Source organism: Antedon mediterranea, chromosome 10, assembly GCF_964355755.1.
Source record: "Antedon mediterranea chromosome 10, ecAntMedi1.1, whole genome shotgun sequence".
Lineage (NCBI taxonomy): Eukaryota > Metazoa > Echinodermata > Crinoidea > Comatulida > Antedonidae > Antedon > Antedon mediterranea.
The window spans coordinates 19,956,802-19,974,058 of record NC_092679.1 but is presented as its reverse complement, the minus strand read 5'-3'; the positions used below and the strand labels follow the sequence as shown (position 1 = coordinate 19,974,058).

The 17,257-nt window shown below is 32.8% G+C and overlaps 2 protein-coding genes across 5 annotated transcripts in view; one reads left to right on the top strand and one right to left on the bottom strand.

Annotated features, from left to right (window-relative positions):
* Positions 1-17,257, bottom strand: part of LOC140060999 (glia maturation factor gamma-like) — a 133,808-nt gene that overhangs the window by 105,200 nt on the left and 11,351 nt on the right. The window lies entirely within an intron of this gene.
* On the top strand, positions 200-17,078 carry LOC140060996 (metastasis-associated protein MTA3-like). Of its 4 annotated transcripts, none has more exons than XM_072107381.1 (19): positions 200-368; positions 1,037-1,104; positions 1,271-1,364; positions 2,798-2,985; positions 3,864-3,981; positions 4,292-4,394; positions 4,694-4,793; positions 5,034-5,222; positions 5,563-5,696; positions 5,810-5,910; positions 6,270-6,386; positions 8,829-8,932; positions 9,298-9,526; positions 9,671-9,892; positions 10,320-10,424; positions 12,188-12,232; positions 13,438-13,457; positions 13,915-13,997; positions 15,136-17,078. In XM_072107381.1, exons 1-19 carry the CDS (start codon positions 341-343, stop codon positions 15,485-15,487), a joined length of 2,400 nt encoding a protein of 799 aa, XP_071963482.1. In that variant the 5' UTR covers positions 200-340; the 3' UTR covers positions 15,488-17,078. The 4 variants fall into 4 exon arrangements, with proteins under 4 accessions (XP_071963482.1, XP_071963481.1, XP_071963483.1 ...); XM_072107380.1 differs by having other exon boundaries at positions 8,796-8,932; XM_072107382.1 differs by lacking the exon at positions 10,320-10,424 and having other exon boundaries at positions 8,796-8,932.

Sequence of the window (17,257 nt, the reverse complement as noted above, 5' to 3'; positions counted from 1 at the left end):
TTATGTGTCGTATTAGAGATTTAGTATTTAAGAGTTCTACTCATAAAATGTATAGCTAAGGGCATATTTGATTTCATTTGCGATGAATATAAAGAGGGGGAGATTTTGGAGGATAGCGAAAATTGGTAATCCCCTCTCGCCCGCACGACGGGAAGTGTTCGGGTACCGTGACGTCATCGCGCTCAGCAGGAAAGAAATGATCATGATTGGGAAAACTGGATGAAAAAGTGAGTGACCCAACCAAGAGTGTGTCCGCGGGCCGATGTGCTCGAAATATACCACCAAAGAATTTCTAAATTTCCTTCTGTCGGTGAATGCCTTGTAATAATTATTTATAAATATGGCTGCTAATATGTATAGAGTTGGAGGTAGGATTTATTTGAATTATATTAAAAAAGGGGAAAGGTCGCTAAGCCGAAATGATTGTATTTAATTTCCCGCTATACTCGCCTGCATCAGGTATGAAATCGTTTCAACTGATGCACGCTCACAATTGAGAATGCCGCTGGGTGGCCTGGCTGTGTGTTACCGGACGTTTTAGTAACATTTAAATGTTAAAAAATGCATATTTATGTAAAAATAAAGTCCACGGTATACTCTTTGATAATCACTAAAGATGAACTGTTAAAATTTGTATTGCATTCCAGGCCGTTTAGCTTAATATGATTGGAATATTTTATAAATTCACCCCCCTAATTTTCCTAATTGTGAAAACATTAGCGTTGGCTTATGAATGACACTCTGCGCTGCCTGGCCTAGAAGGCAGCCTAGCAAATCAACCGGTTTTCCTCGAGTTTAATTTTGTGTATTAAAAAAAAAAATACATTTCAAATACATGTCTGGAAATCGAATTTTAAAGCAGTGAAGTTATTTTACTATAATATTGTTAAAAATCAGTATGCTTGCCTTTATTTTATACTACGTGAAACACAGAATTTCTTTGTTCTTTTATTCAATCTCAGAAGGGCAGATTAGGTTTCATTACATTGGCCTAGAATTTTAGGGCATTTTGAAATATTTGTTTTCAAATTTTTAGATTATGTATATTTTGAAACTTCGTCATCACAACCATATCTTATACGAAGAATAGAAGAATTAAATAAGGTAAAATTATTTTTGATTAATTGTTAATGAAAAATTTAATTAATCAACCATTCTCTGTAAGACTAGGCCTATATGTAGCCTGTGTAAGATTAAATGTACGGCTAAATTATGAATTACTTTAAAATGACTAGATGTTTAATTTTTTTGCTAATTTCTGATAATTTAGACCGCAAATGGAAATGTAGAAGCAAAGGTTGTTTGTTTTTATCGTCGGAGGGACATTCCGAGTTCACTCATTCAGTTGGCCGACAAACATGCCAGTAAGTTTTTTTTTCTTGTGTTGCGTTACAATTTTGCCACCTTGATGAAAAACTGTTTTGATTAGGTCACTGACGATTTTTACTCTGGTCAATTGTGGTAAATTTGAAATATTTTACTCCGTATTTGTTATTAAATTTATTTCTTTATGTTACAATAATAATTATTATTACAGTTTGTTTTTTACTAGTAATTTTATAAGTATTGACAATTTTTTCCATGTATACAGTAAATTAACAAAATAGAAGATTTAAATTAAATGATCAGTTTTATTTATTTATATTATTATTTAATATAAATCTAATTTTTAAGACATTATTGTATACAATTTTATTTGTACATATAGATTGATTCAGACTTATTTATTAATGCAATGACTTTTTAAATACTACTGTACTACTAAAAAATATTATCAATTCTAAATGACATTGGGTGTTTGCTATTGATGCTTAAATATAAGATATTCCCAGAAGACCATCCTATTTCCTTTGTAGAGTTGATACTGTGCTGTAGTTATGCTGCAGGAAATATCATGTAAAAGTAGAATACTGTATAGTAGTAAAAATCTATGCATTCTTTATTTATTTCTTTATACAGACCACCCTTGTTAAATATTTTTGAAATAAAAACTGTATATCAATATTGTACACATTTAAATAGCACAGTAATAGTAATTTACTCATATTAAGGCTACACATTTTGGGCCTAAAACAGTGCTTTACTGATAGGAGTAAGTGAATGTAAAAATATGTTTTTTCCACATTTTATCATTCCAAGTGATATGTTAGAAAATATTTTTTCTAGCATTTTGTTAACTCTTAGTTAGTCATAGTGGTTGGTTGTGGTGTTATAAAATATATTATAATATATATATAAATCCAAAGGCAAATTACTGAAAAAAATGACAATGCTGTGGGTATCAGTGGCTGGATCTCAATGGAGATACAAAAATAAAAAGCAAAAAGCTAAATCAAAACGATAAAGTAAACAACCAGAAAAGTTAGCAGAGCTTTCGGGCAGCACTAGCCCTTCTCCTAATTTTGTCATGTAAAGTATCCCATAATAGGGGTTTACTTTAGAGATATATTTTTTGTAATGTTTCGTGGCATGCAAAATGGCTCTCTTTAATAATAGTTTAGTAGGGGAAAAAAAAAATTTGAGCTTTGAGTACAAACCACAAGATTACTGTACTGAGAAAGAAAGAACGTTTTCTGAGAAAGAAAGAACGTTTTCTGAGAAAGAAAGAACGTTTTCTGAGAAAGAAAGAACGTTTTCTGAGAAAGAAAGAACGTTTTCTGAGAGAAGCAAACAAAACAAAACCACTTTATTTGAAGTAACAAAAATGACAATCTATTAAATTTTTAATATATTATATGCATTTTTTTTATTGTGGTAAATGCAAAATTAAGCTGTTATATTGCTTGCTTTTTTCTAGTGGCGATTGAGGAAGAGATGGAGGAGGCATTGGAAGAATTAGCGGAGAAAGACCGCCACCAATTAAAGCATCGTGAACTGTTTCTATCGCGTCAATTGGAAACGCTTCCAGCCACGCACATCCGTGGCAAATGTACCGTCACGTTACTTAACGAAACAGAATCATTATTGTCATACCTGAATAAAGATGTAAGTATAGCAACATGGACAGTAATAAAAAAATATTAAGTTCGACCCAAGTCATTAAATTAGTTATCACTCATCCATTTGATTAAGACAATTCTTTTTCTTTATAACAATAATTTACATTCACACAGATAAAAAATAATTAAAAAATAAACACCGATTCTGATATAAAAATTGTGTTTCTGAGACAATGTATACAAATAATAAATATGAATGAATATGATAATCTATGTAAATTAAACAAGCTTTTATTATTATTATTATTATTATTTATTCCCAAAAACCAGTTACAAACAAACAAAACACAGAAACTAAGGGAGTAGGCAGGAACCTAAAAGTGAACCTAATCACTATAACAAGAGTTCAGGTTCCGTACTCCCAAAGTAACAACAATGATATAAAATAAACTATATAAAAATATTTAAAAAACAAATAGACGAATCAACAGTGTCAATATAAAATAAACGGATAAAATTTTCTTCTTTTGAAAAGTGTAACTTCCAAATAAATTATTATATTAGATTAAAGCAATTAGAAATAACACTGAATCTGACATAGAAATTGTGTTTCTGTTGAAAAACCTTTGCAATTATTATTTAAGAGCTGATTTTCATATTTAATGAAATTTCTTTCTTTTATAGGCATTTGCCTCTTAAATTTTTCCCTTTTCTTTGTTTAAATCAGTTATTTTCATAAAGAAAATAAAAGTTGTCATTGTCACATTGAATATAAATTAATCTATCCATCTAAATTCTTTTCTTTCAATTTTGGTTCACTAAATCAAATTATTTTTATAAATTAATCTATCCATCTAAATCCTTTTCTTTCAATTTTGATTCACTAAATCAAATTATTTTTATGTTCTTTTTTGTTTCTTGTAGGATGCTTACTTCTATTCATTAGTGTATGACCCACAACAAAAAACATTACTGGCTGACAAGGGAGAAATACGGGTCGGGTCACGGTACCAAGCAGAAATAACACCAAAACTTAAAGAAGGTATTGAGACAATCAATGTTTATACTTTGTAATATTTTTTTACAGGAATCAATGCTGTCTCGATGACAGTATAAAAAAATTTTTTTTTTTTAAAGTTAATTTAGTCACTGCTTAAGCTCTGTCTACACTACACTATCAAACTAGTTTGACAACAAAAGTGTGGTATGCCCAAATATGATGGTGATATAACATCATTTTTTTTATAGGTTTATATATGGTAAAAACATGTAGCCCCGAAGGCTGAAATAAAGTTTTATAGTGTATACAGAGCTTTATTATTTTACATTATTCAATTTTTATTTTATTCTAGGTGAAACTGATGACAGAGATTTGAGTAAATTAGAGTCGCGGGTTTGGGATCATGAAAACGGTTTAACAGAAAAACAGATTGACCAATTCCTGGTAGTGGCTAGGTAAAGTTGAATATTTTGTGTTGTTTATTAATATTATTTTTAAATAAATACATTACAATGTTAAGCTCATCATGTCCATATATGGGCACATCAAAACATTAAAAAACCAATCTCAGAATACCGGAAACACTCCTTTACTGCAAAGATGCCAAATTTACATTCTGAATTCCGGATTTCTTGATTTGGGAGAGTTTGAGTAAAGTATTGCAAAGTGCATTGAGTGCAGGATGCATGTACTGCTAGCCCAGGTCAACTGACTTTCACCAACATATTTATGCAGAGTAAATGTATTTTTGCAGGTCAGTAGGAACGTTTGCCAGGGCCCTTGATTGTAGCAGTTCTGTAAGGCAGCCTAGCTTACATATGAGTGCTGCTGCAGCATCTAGGGATATCACATTGGTAAGTTACATTTAATCGGGAGGTGTCATTTACTAAATTTGCATATGCAAATCAAAGATAATTTGGAATTTGCATTAAATTTTACTTGTTTTTCTTTTATTTATGTTGAAATATAATGTTTTTAAACAAATTAAGTAGATTAATGGCACGTGGAATAAAACTTTAAAAAAAAAAATCTATTTTGTTTTTAATTTATAAAATGAGAGATTTAATTAAAAAAATAAATGTTCCTCTCTCCAGTTCCATGCAATGGATGCTTTACATAAGAACAACTACGATATATCAAAGGCAGTGTCCCTACTTGTACCGTCGGCGGGCCCTGTGTTATGCCGGGACCAAATGGAGGAATGGTCAGCATCAGAGGCTAACATGTTTGAAGAAGCGCTAGAAAAATATGGTAAAGATTTTAACGACATCAGACAAGATTTTGTAAGTATTAGTAAATTTCTAATTTGGTCACAATTTTATAAGCTAGCTTTTCTAGCCTGTCGATTCAGGATTAAGTCTATGCGCTTTGTGGGAAAGAAGTTTTTTTCAATAACAACATGTTCCTCCTCTGAAGGGTCTTTCTCACTTGTTCCGGCATGGGTCTAGCGCCAGCATGAAAGTTGACCAATAACAATCAGCAGTTTGAATAATCCATCGCTTACGATTGGTCAAACCACTTAGTTGTGCTTGCGTCCTTGTGTTTTGTCCTATTGTGAACTTTAGGGCATATCCACAATGTGTAAAACAAATTAAATATTTGCTATTATATGTTTGTTTTCAGCTTCCCTGGAAGTCCCTGAAGAGTGTTATAGAGTATTACTACATGTGGAAAACCACGGACAGATACGTACAGCAGAAGAGACTGAAGGCAGCCGAAGCTGAGAGCAAATTGAAACAAGTCTATATACCTAATTAGTAAGTATAAATATATATCGGAAAATTTAAATCAATATTATTTAAATTGAAATATATATTATTATTTATTTTCCTTATTTAAATCAAGTTTATTTAATGCATTTTTCTTTTAGTAACAAGCCAAACCCGAACCAGATCTTAAATAAACCAGGCACGCCTCATGATGCGCAAAGCCAACTTCCGCCCGGAGCAAGGGCTTGTGAGAGCTGTTATAGTAAGTCTTTGAACATCCTGCCATTTGCAATTGTAAGGGAAGGGGGTGTCAAATAGTCTTGTGCTGTGCCAAAATATCAGCCAATTCTCTCCTACCTCTAAATTTGTCCAGTATACGGGACGTGACACTTGTATCGTAGATACCTACAGTAACCCTTAACCTTGCATGATACAGGTACCACATGTGATATACATGATAGGCTATATTACAGAATTTGTCTATAATACTGGACAAATATTGTCACATATGGAGACACACCACTTGGAATTGAATGAAAAAATAAATTAGTTACATTTCTTTTATACGATATAATGTCTGTATATCTTTTTTTAAACACAATTTCTTGTTTACCCATCTAGCCCAAACGTCTTACCAATGGTATTCGTGGGGACCAGCCAACATGCAGTGCCGTCTCTGTGCCACTTGTTGGACGTACTGGAAGAAATGTGGAGGCCTAAAGATGCCTACACGACTTGGTAAGTTACAAATTAACCAAAACTGCATGCGGCATGTATAAATACAGAAAGAGTAACAATTATATTGGCTATTAGTTTTCGACTGGAAATTATTTTAAAGTTGGATTGTTCTGCTATAATTCATTGTTGAATTTTAGAAACTGGAAAATCCAGTATTAATATTACAAAATACATTTATCGATAGCTGCATGCAATATTTGATTATACAGAAATTATTGTTTTACATTTATTTGAGCTTTTGCTTTCTCATTTTAATTTATTCATCATGTTGTTTAAGGTAGAACCTCTAGCAAGGAGACACCTTCTGGACCTATCAAATATTCTCCTTTATAAGGGTGTCCCCTGAAAAGAGGTTTGGCTGTGGTATTAAAAGCCCTTTGTTCGTTTAACAGGGTTTTACCATAGTGCTAAAACTTATATTAGCCTTAGTTTGTTTTACAGGAAAGTGTCCCCTTGATAGAGGTTTCCTAAATCAGGAGTTCTACTGTAATTTTCTTCCACCCTTTTTTAAAATGCATATTTTTTCTCTTTTTACTAATTTTTCAATAAGATAAAAAATGTTCCTAAATGTGTGATTTAATGAAACTGTGATTTTAGTGTGTTGTGTTTTTGTACACTATTGTTTAAAGATCTGTCTACACTGTCAAACTAGTTTGACAAAAAAAGGTGTGATGTGCCCAAATATGGTAGTGATATTCCCAAATATGGTAGTGATAAAATTCTCAAATATGGTAGTGATATGACATCATCATGTCCATAAAATGGCAAATCACATTTTTTTTGTCGCATAAAGTTTGATATTGTAGACAGAGCTTATGCTATTTGTTGCCTTTGTTCATATGTCATGGCAAAGTTATCACACCGGGATGAACACATTAGATATAAAATAGATAGATGCCAATACTAAGGGAGTGTGCAACTACAGTACTCCAGAGTTCTGGTACATCACCATGTGCCATGTCAGCTCAGTCCTGAATTTAAATTCAAACCCAATATTGATTATAATATTGTGTTATGTATTGGCTTCTATCTTGCTTGATTGTGTAAAGCTCTGTCTACACTATCACACTAGTTTGAAAAAAAAAAAGTGTGATGTACCCAAATACGGTAGTGATATACCCAAATATGGTAGTGATATGAAATCATCATGTCAATATATGGGCACATCACATTTTTTGGTCACATAGAGTTTGATAGTGTAGACAAAGCTTAAATTGCACTATTCATTTTTTACTATTTTTAATTATATTTCTCTTCATATCTGCTCTGTGTTCATCTTGAATCTCATATTCAGTACAAAAGGGATTGGAGTCTGGTTATCCAGTTACCGTAGTTACTCGAGTATTCTCTCCAATAAATTAACATTTTTTTGTCACTGAAAAATGTGGCAAAAACAAACATTTTTCCCCAGTTTTCTCTTTTTTTATGGTCACAATGGAAAATGGCAGATAGTTATTTTTATGCTTCGCAAAGATTGTGTTTTGTTTTTTGCGGCTACAGCTTCGCAGATTTTCCTGGTCCGGTTACGAAGTATTGAAGAAGAAGCCAGGGCGTGCGCTTAAACTCGGGTAAGCAATTCGCTCGGGTAGAAGTGCACCCCCTTGTCTTGGGGCCCATATGGGAGCCGACGGGGGTGTGCCAATACTCGAGTAGCTACGGTAGGGGCTAGGAGCAGTAGCCAGCTTCTTGCTTAATTTGCATGAGCCAGGTTTGAGATTATTTTTTGTCAATGTATCTAGGTCGATAATTTCTTTATTTATTTATTTTTTTCGCTAATGCAAAAACATTTTCCATTCAGCTTTCATATTATATTTCATTATTATTTTTTTATCATTTGCCTGCACTGATTTTTAGAAAGAATTTAAACACAAAGCTAATCGAAAATGTTTTTGCTTTATTAATAGGGAAAATATAGGTTTATATGAACCTATTTTAATAATTAAATATTAGAGAAATCTAAATGTAGATTTAGTTTAGTTTCCAGGTTCAATATGATATAATCAATATTAATCAATAACAATCAATCAGGAGCTTCAGAAATGGTGGTGAGTAAAAATGTTAGAAATATTGACGATTAGGATTGTCTGAGTACCATACCAAATATAGTCGTGTGTCATCTATTGTGCCCATATATAGCCATTATATGCCCGTATTTGACACATGTTTGAATATAATACATATAATTATTTTGGTGATTGCCATATACCATGCCTGGATATAGCAAATAAACGTTTATTGTTAGTCAGGCCACTGTAGGCATAACTATTGTATATGGTGTTAATAGGCTAGGCTAGTTTGATAGGCCTGAAGTGCATGCTATCAAGTTTGGATCAAGGTAGGCGTTTGTGTTTACATGTCAATCGTTTGATGTATTTCTCTCTGTTTCTTTGGGCTGTCATTGTACATCAGATGATGTGTCATCAAATATATCCTCATCAATAGATGGAGAACGGCCGTCGATGTTGCGCCCTCGGCAAGATGGAATAGAACGAATCGCCGGCGGAATGCACCGAGTTTTCCATTGCACCATAGCTGGTTGTGAAAAGGTAAACATATTTAACACTCTTTCCAATAAATTACATAACTTTCAGCATAAATTTTAACCATTATTCTAGTACAGTAGAACACCTATTAAGGGGAAACCTTAATAGGGGGTGTCCCCTTAATAGGGGGTGTCCCAGTTACAGGAGTATTAAAACTCCTTAAAATACTACAATTGGTGTATTTGCTAATTTTATCAAACAACTAGCAACAAATGCTCTATTGTAATTAATTTTATTCTGTAAATGTATTTTATTATTCTCTCAAAATACTTTATAATATTAAAGATGCAGAAATCTTGAAAAATAACAACTTTTGCTCTTCTAATTTCTGAGCATTTGTTGTTAAATTTTTAACGTTCGTCTTGCAGGAATTCAAACTGAAGTCACACTTGGCCCGTCACTGTCAAACAGCGCACGGGCTGACCATACGTACAAGTGCAATACGTGCTTCTGGGGTGAAAACACGACAATCGTTTCTACTAACAACCACGCCTCTAACCAAATTATCAAGGCGGGTCTGCCCAAAAATACTCAATATACGTCACGCTGCACGTAACCCGTTCAACCCTATCAATATTTCTAGTATAAAAGCCGAATGTAAGTACAGTAGCCATTTTGTTTTTATTTTTTTCTTTAAAACCTCATAATTCCAGTGTAATAGTTTATTTTTATTATTACAGTATTTACAGGTGTTTTATTCATATAGAAAACCTTTCAACTTTACAATACTTATATTCCCAGGTCAGTCCATTCCAGCAGAAGATCTTAAAAAATATAAGCCATACAAGGTCAGAGTTCGACCGAAGCTGGAGTTGGTGGTGTCAAAGATAGGGGTGGAGATGTTAGCCATGACCTCTGACCCGGAAAACCAGCAATTGCAGACAGGCTACAATAGACATATGTATGGTTCAGGAGAACCGCCAAGAATGTCATTCCCTCCACCACTTACCAGCAATATATCATGTAAGATAAGAAGAATTTGTTGTCATTCAATTTTATATCTTTAAACACAAAGACAACATTTCTGATTAAACTGTGATAGCGCCCTCTATTTAGCATGCTGTTCAATGATATATGACAGCCTTATTTTGATTGGAAAACATTGCATTTAGTTACTAAACATTTTGGGTTCTTTAACCATTTAAGTTGTTCAGTTCAAATAACATACGATTTCTTCTTTTTGTTAGACTTTTGATATTGCTTTCTACTTCTATCATTTAAATTACTAATTTATTATATTTTTGATTATAATATTAAAAATGAATTAGATTTCAGTTAATATTTTGTTATTATTTTACATAATGAAATTTGATATGTTAATTTCTTCACACTTGTAAACTAATTTCATTGTTTTATGTGTTATGATTCATTTCTGAAACGTGTCGTTTAGCTCGCAAGACGAATTATGCAACATATACAGAAGCAAGGAGTCTTCCCAGAACCGTGTTGGCGCCTGTTAAACGAGTGTACCCAGATTCACAAAATGGTGTGGCTGGTAAGGACAAAATGCTATCGGCGTAAAATTTGCTCGGCTTTTCGCATCTTTTATTCTTTACCATTACATTTTTTGATAAATTTTCTTAATCCCTGGTCATTTTTGCTTTTTGAATAGATGAATAGGCAATTCATCAATTATTCTCAATCATAAAATTTTTTTTAATTTACTAGATAAACACATTGTCATTGTGTTTTTTATTTGATTTCACTAAATGTTTATTTGGTATCCTTATCTAGTCTTGGTGCCATACTTGCGTACCATGATTCCAGTCAGAAGTCCTGACTCCATCCTTTATACCAAAATGTACCTTAAAAAATATCCTATCCTATATCCAACCATCCTAAACCCATGAAAGAATTAGTTCTAATTCTAAAGCTCAGTCTAAACTATCTAATTAGTTTGACAAAAAAAAAGTGTGATGGGCCAAATATGGTAGTGATATGCTTAAATATGGTACTACTAGTGATATGACATCACCATGTCCATATATGGGCACTTCACATTTTGATAGTGTAGACAGAGCTTAAAACCATGGAGGAATTAGTTCTAATTCTAAAGCTCTGTCTACACTATCAAAATAGTTTGACAAAAAAAGTGTGATGTGCCCAAATACGGTAGTGATATGCATAAATATGGTAGTGATATGACATCATCATGTCCATAAAATGGCACATCACATTTTGTTGTCACATAAAGTTTGATAGTGTAGACAGAGCTTTTAGACTATTATATTTAGCATTATACTGCCACATTATATATTATTTGATGTATGTATTATAAAAAGTTATTAACAATTTAACAGATGAAAGGGATCCGTATATATATCCTGTTGCTGTTGTCTCTATATGACATTGATTCAGTTTCACAGAAAATAATATGGCATTGTTCAATTCTGTGTACAATTTTCTATTATTTAACAAAAACGCTGTTGGCATGTTCGATTAAAGGTTGCCGATGATAAACTCAACTTGTAAAACTAAATCTTGATTGTTGTGTGGTGACCTGTCCATTTGATGTGTAAAACAAAAGAGATTTATTTTAATATCTCCAAAATGTGTAACGTTTTTAGTAAAATAAATTATACTATAACCAAGTGTGTCTGTCTATTTATTATACGTCATGTTTATTAAAAATGTTTGAAAAAACTTGTTTTTTTATTCTATCTGCCATTTTCCATTTCCTGTGGTTTGTGAGAGATCACCAATTTAAAATTTTATTTTTTAAATGTTAAAAAATGTTTTTACAATATTTCTTTATCATTTTAAATTTTGTTTCTTGTTATGACAATGCTACTATTGTATACTAATATGTTTATAAAATTGAATTATATGGTTTTGCATTATTATTTAATATAAATTGTTTACAACTTTTTTTTTTCAATATGCCATTTTAATCTAACTTAACAGTTATTCACTAGATCGGAAAAAAAAAATTGTTTACCTGAAAAACTGTATTTTACAGCCAAAAAAATGTAAATTGGTTTTATTTTTATTCATTAGTTTGGTTAATTTCATGGAAGTGAATAACTTTAATAAAACTGCAAAATGGCATATTCTTTATTTATTAATATTCATTTTTCATGCTTACTTGAATGAATGTTTTTCCTTATTCATAATAATGTGTCAATCACATAATTTATATCATTCTATTGTAAATTCTTTTTATATTTACAATGTTTGTAAATATTTTGTTAATATTTGTAGATATTTTAAGTTTTAAGAATTGTAAGATCATGTTTTAACTGTACTGAATATTTTCAGGTCCTCCAACCAAAAGACCGTACATACCTGGATCAATGGGAAGGGGTAAGTGAATGACTCTTTATTGTAAAGCTCTGTCTACACTATCAAACTTTATGTGACACAAAAATATGACATGCCTATATATTGACATGATGTAATTGAATATTCTGTGCCTACTTTTGTCAATTACCTTCCACTCATTTGGCCGAGCAGTTAAGACAGTGGAAACGTAATTATGTAGCCATAACATCGGCATGGGTTGAAGGTTTACTCGCTCCATGGTTCTGGTGGTAGAACAAGTCTTCACGGATAAGGACTATAAACCATAGGTCCAGCGTACACATCTTTAAAGAACCTAGTACATCTTTCGAGACGAGTAGGGGGCTACCCCTGTGTACTAGTACACACACAGCCACTGGTCATAACTGGGCCCACTGGGAGATCAGTCTTTGACTAAACAGGTTACTAAGTATAAATGAATAAGAAATTCAAAAATGGCAACTCTGCTTAACTTTGTTATATCGATTAAATATATAATTATTATAATCAAAATAAAATGTAATAAATGCAATGCATACTTACATGTTGCACCCTATACCTAACTCTACAACAAAATGTAATAAATGCAGTGCGTACTTACATGTTGCACCCTATACCTAACTCTACAACAAAATGTAATAAATGCAGTGCATACTTACATGTTGCACCCTATACCTAACTCTACAACAAAATGTAATAAATGCAGTGCGTACTTACATGTTGCACCCTATACCTAACTCTACAACAAAATGTAATAAATGCAGTGCATACTTACATGTTGCACCCTATACCTAACTCTACAACAAAATGTAATAAATGCAGTGCATACTTACATGTTGCACCCTATACCTAACTCTACAACCATAACAATTGTTGTATTCCCATAGCAGTTTGTTAGGTGTTTGTTATTCTCACTATGCAATCTTTATCTCATTTTACAAAGTATTTATAATATATTTATATAAGTATTTATGTTTCATAACATATAGGCAGCTTCAATATTTATTATTAATATTGATATATATAATATTGATAACAGTTTAGTTTAGAGGTATTAAGTTGGGTGGCTGCCATACAGTTTAGCACCAAGATACGACTTTAAGCACCAATTTCTCCATCAGTGAGTGTAACTTTATTGTAATATTCATATGTTGGAAAAAAAAACACCATTAAGTAAAATTAAAATTATTGTTTAATTATTCATGATTTTTATTAATTTTTTTTTTCAGAATCTGGAAGAAAAGCAGATGTAAGTATTCATTTTATAATAATGTGCTTTTATTTTAATTTTTTTTTATGTATTTATGTTATTAATTTGTTTGTGTTTGGGTATTAAATAATGTATGCTACATGATGATGCCAATCCTTTTAAAAATTAAAAGAATCTCAATGGAGGTAGTAGGGTAGTATACACCAGGGAAGCCCTATAAATTCATAAACTTTTAAACCATAAAAACAAAATAAATATAGTGAACAAACTAAGAATTGTATGCGGGAATCTAGCTAGAAATGTCTAGGTGTTGGTGAGTAAGAAATACAACCCCTTTCAAGTACCCGTAATGTTCTTGCATGGATGCTATGTTAAAAGTGGGTGGTAGATGTGTAGTAGGGTGTGCAGAATGTGTGTATCTACACCCAGCACCATTAAACCCCTGAGTATCGTATGAATTGTATGCTAATATTAGTTATTTTTTTTATTTAAACAGATGGGATCAGAAGCAAAGAAGAAGAAGCTAAGCTGGCTTGACGCGCCGGATGATGTTTTCTTTCATGCCAATGAAACTACCAAGTGGGTATTTAACTTTATTAAGCTCTGTCCGCATTATCAAACTAGTGTCATGTGCCCAAATATGGTAGTGATGTGACTTCATCATTTCCATATATGGGCACATCACATAAAGTTGATAGTGTAGACAGAGCTTTATATCAGTCAGATTATATATATATATACGTGAATAAAAATACTGTAAGATGAGGGCGTATCAATTTGATCTCTGGTGCGCGTGCGTACAACTGAGGACTAGTGCTGTTCCGCCGTACCACGCCGAGAATGTTAAAGAGTCGCTATCCAATCGAGTTCGAACAATACCATGAAAGCCCCAGTGGTCTAATGGTTAGGACATCTGCATATCAAGCAGGCGGTCCGAGTTCGAGTCTCGATTGGGGCGACTTTTTCTCATTCTCACAGATTTCCTCATCTTTATCGTTTCAAATTAATTAATTAAATTTCAGTATATCACCGGGCGGTTTCGAATTAATGTTCTTTGCCTGATTTGTTTATATATATATATATATATATATATATAAACAAATTACTACTTAAAACCACAAAACCTTTCGGACTTAACATTAGGAACATACTCCCAGATTGGTAAAATTATTCCATTGACTACCAAAATTTAAGTTTCAATATTAACCACCATTTAAGCTGTTTTTTAGTCTCATTCCAAAATTGTTTATATCTCTACCAAGCTACCTTCTTTGTTTTCTACTCTTATTCAGACTCCACCCTGGCTCCCTTTGTCATATTTCTTTTATTCCTGTCCACCCAGGCAGCACCTGCCAGCTTTATACTATGATGTTATCCAAATTCCTTCGCTTGCACTGATGAAGGGCTAGTGTTGCCCGAAAGCTCTGCTAACTTTTCTGGCTGTTTACTTTATCGTTGTGATTTAGCTTTTCGCTTTTTATTTTTGTATCTCCATTGAGATCCAGCCACTGATACCCACAGCATTGTCATTTTTTTCAGTAATTTGCCTTTGGATTTATATATATATATATATATCTGACTGACTGCCTAGAAACCATTAGAAAGTTTGCTAGTGCACTTTCATTGTTTGTATTTGCCAATAAAATTTTCCCAGTTCATAAGCTTTACTCCACTTGCATATATGGTTTGCTAAGTTTAAAAAACTGTGTTTTTGTAGACGTCTGAGACAGCAAGTGTCAAATGCTACCCAGAAACGTGCAGCACGTCGTCCGTACAAGCTGATGAAAATAGCCGCCAAGCACACACCGCCCAAGATCGTGGCTGCGACAGGCATGCCAAGCCTCGCCAGCCAGGGAAAGCTTCACTCGCAAACTGGAGGTAAACCGCTAGTACCGTCAGCACCGATGAAGCTGTTGCCACCCGCTTCCAACCCTCTCAGCGCCATTGCGAGTAAACCTACCATTACGGGGATGGCAAAGATGCCGATGACAGGAGTCGCCAAGCTGCCCCCATCCGCTCCTGGTCCTGATGGTACTGTAAAAGCAGGCGAGCCAATCGTCATTGATTAAATAAACATGTCATGCTTTTTCAAACAGTTGGAATAATAATTGTGAAGGGACACGTAGACTTAGGCTTTTCCATGAATGCTCTTGCATTCATAACTTATTTATGGTTTTAGATAATTTTGCAGGGGGGGGGAGGGGTTGGAGGGTTGAACATTTTATTCAAATGATTGATTTAATCTGTATTATTTAAAACCTCAATAACATGCCATTACCTTCTCTAACATACACCCTCTGTTATTGTCAAGTTCGTAATCCGATTCATGCAGTCAGTCAGATAATAATATAAAAACAGAGGGTGTTAGGGTAGTTGTGAGAATTAAAGTAGAATCAGTGTTTGATCTGAACACATTAAACAATTATGTGATCAAGATTAAATTTTTGTACAATGAATTTTAGATGAACTACAAAATATGTTTCAGTATTTTCATTTAAAAAGATCTTCCTTTTAAATTGAATAACTTGCTTGTATAGTTGGTGTATATAAAGACACATTGTCTATACATTGTCTAACAACAACTCAGTGAAGCCATGAATCCTATTATTCTTTCATAGATGACATGATATTTAGACTAATTTTTGTTTCTGGTGTGAATGGGTTTGTGTGCATATCCAGAGTTTATATGCTTGCATTGGTTTGCTAAAGGCGGTTAACAAAGAAATACAGTATTTTAACGTCGCAACATTTGTTATTGATGCATAGATACACCTTACTACCCTCAGACTACACCTGTGCATTTATGCAAATTAGTCTACTTCTGTGCATTTATGCAAATTAGTCTATTTCTGTGCATTTATACAAATTAGGCTAAACCTGTGTATTTATGCAAAGTATTACAACTGCATTTATGAAAATTAGTCTAGTTCTGTGCATTTATGCAAATTAGGCTACACCTGTGCATTTATTGTATGCAGATTATGGCTTGTTCAATTCTCTTTTGTTTCTGCAATTCTACCTGTATATATTTAAATTTGATCCTATTATTAGCTTTTTATACCCCATAATTATCCTGTGTACCATATTTTGATCAATTATTATTTGCATCCCGTTCGTAATCACCGATACAGAATAGATGATAGATATTCATCTTATTCTCATCCGTTTTTATTTGTTTATATGAAACTTTGTTAAGAACCTTTCCCTTATTGCTGAATATGAAGCGACTCTCAGTATAGTGACCACTCAATATGTGTGGTGTCACATAGAGTTGGTTACTCCCTCAATACAAGAGTTTCTCCCTTAATACAGGTTGAGCACTCAATATGTGTGGTGTCACATAGAGTTGGTTATCACTCTTAATACATGTCTCCCTGTGAGTCATTTTTCCACAGTCCTCTCTCGTAGTAGTAGTGTTAGGACGATGTGATCAAATGACATGTTTCTTATTTGGCTGTCGGCGAAATGACGGAAGAATATAACTTTGTACATTGATTGGAGCAAACCCTTACAATTGGTGTCTGGATTTATTAACTCATAACATGATGATGATTGCATTTGCCCATACTGTTTGTTTCATTTAAACTTTGTAAATAGGAGAAAACTCCTGTCATACACCCTATAATGATGAACAATTAAAACAAACAAACTTCGTAATTATTTATGTTTTTGTTGTTGTTGACATGCATGTACAGATAAAGGAGTTAAGGCAATAGAACATACAGATGGAATATTCATAATTTTAAAAAAAATCATGTTATTTTTCCTCTTCGTAAATGTTAATGAAGAGATGCCTTGTTAGAAAACCAGAAACCAGAAAAATTTTCCCAGAAATAAAA

Coding starts and splice junctions, on each gene's coding strand:
- LOC140060996 (XM_072107380.1), top strand. CDS start 341: ATGGCTGCTAATATGTATAGAGTTGGAG. Junction 2,986..3,863: donor TGTCATACCTGAATAAAGAT/GTAAGTATAGCA, acceptor TGTTTCTTGTAG/GATGCTTACTTCTATTCATT. Junction 8,933..9,297: donor CCATAGCTGGTTGTGAAAAG/GTAAACATATTT, acceptor TTCGTCTTGCAG/GAATTCAAACTGAAGTCACA.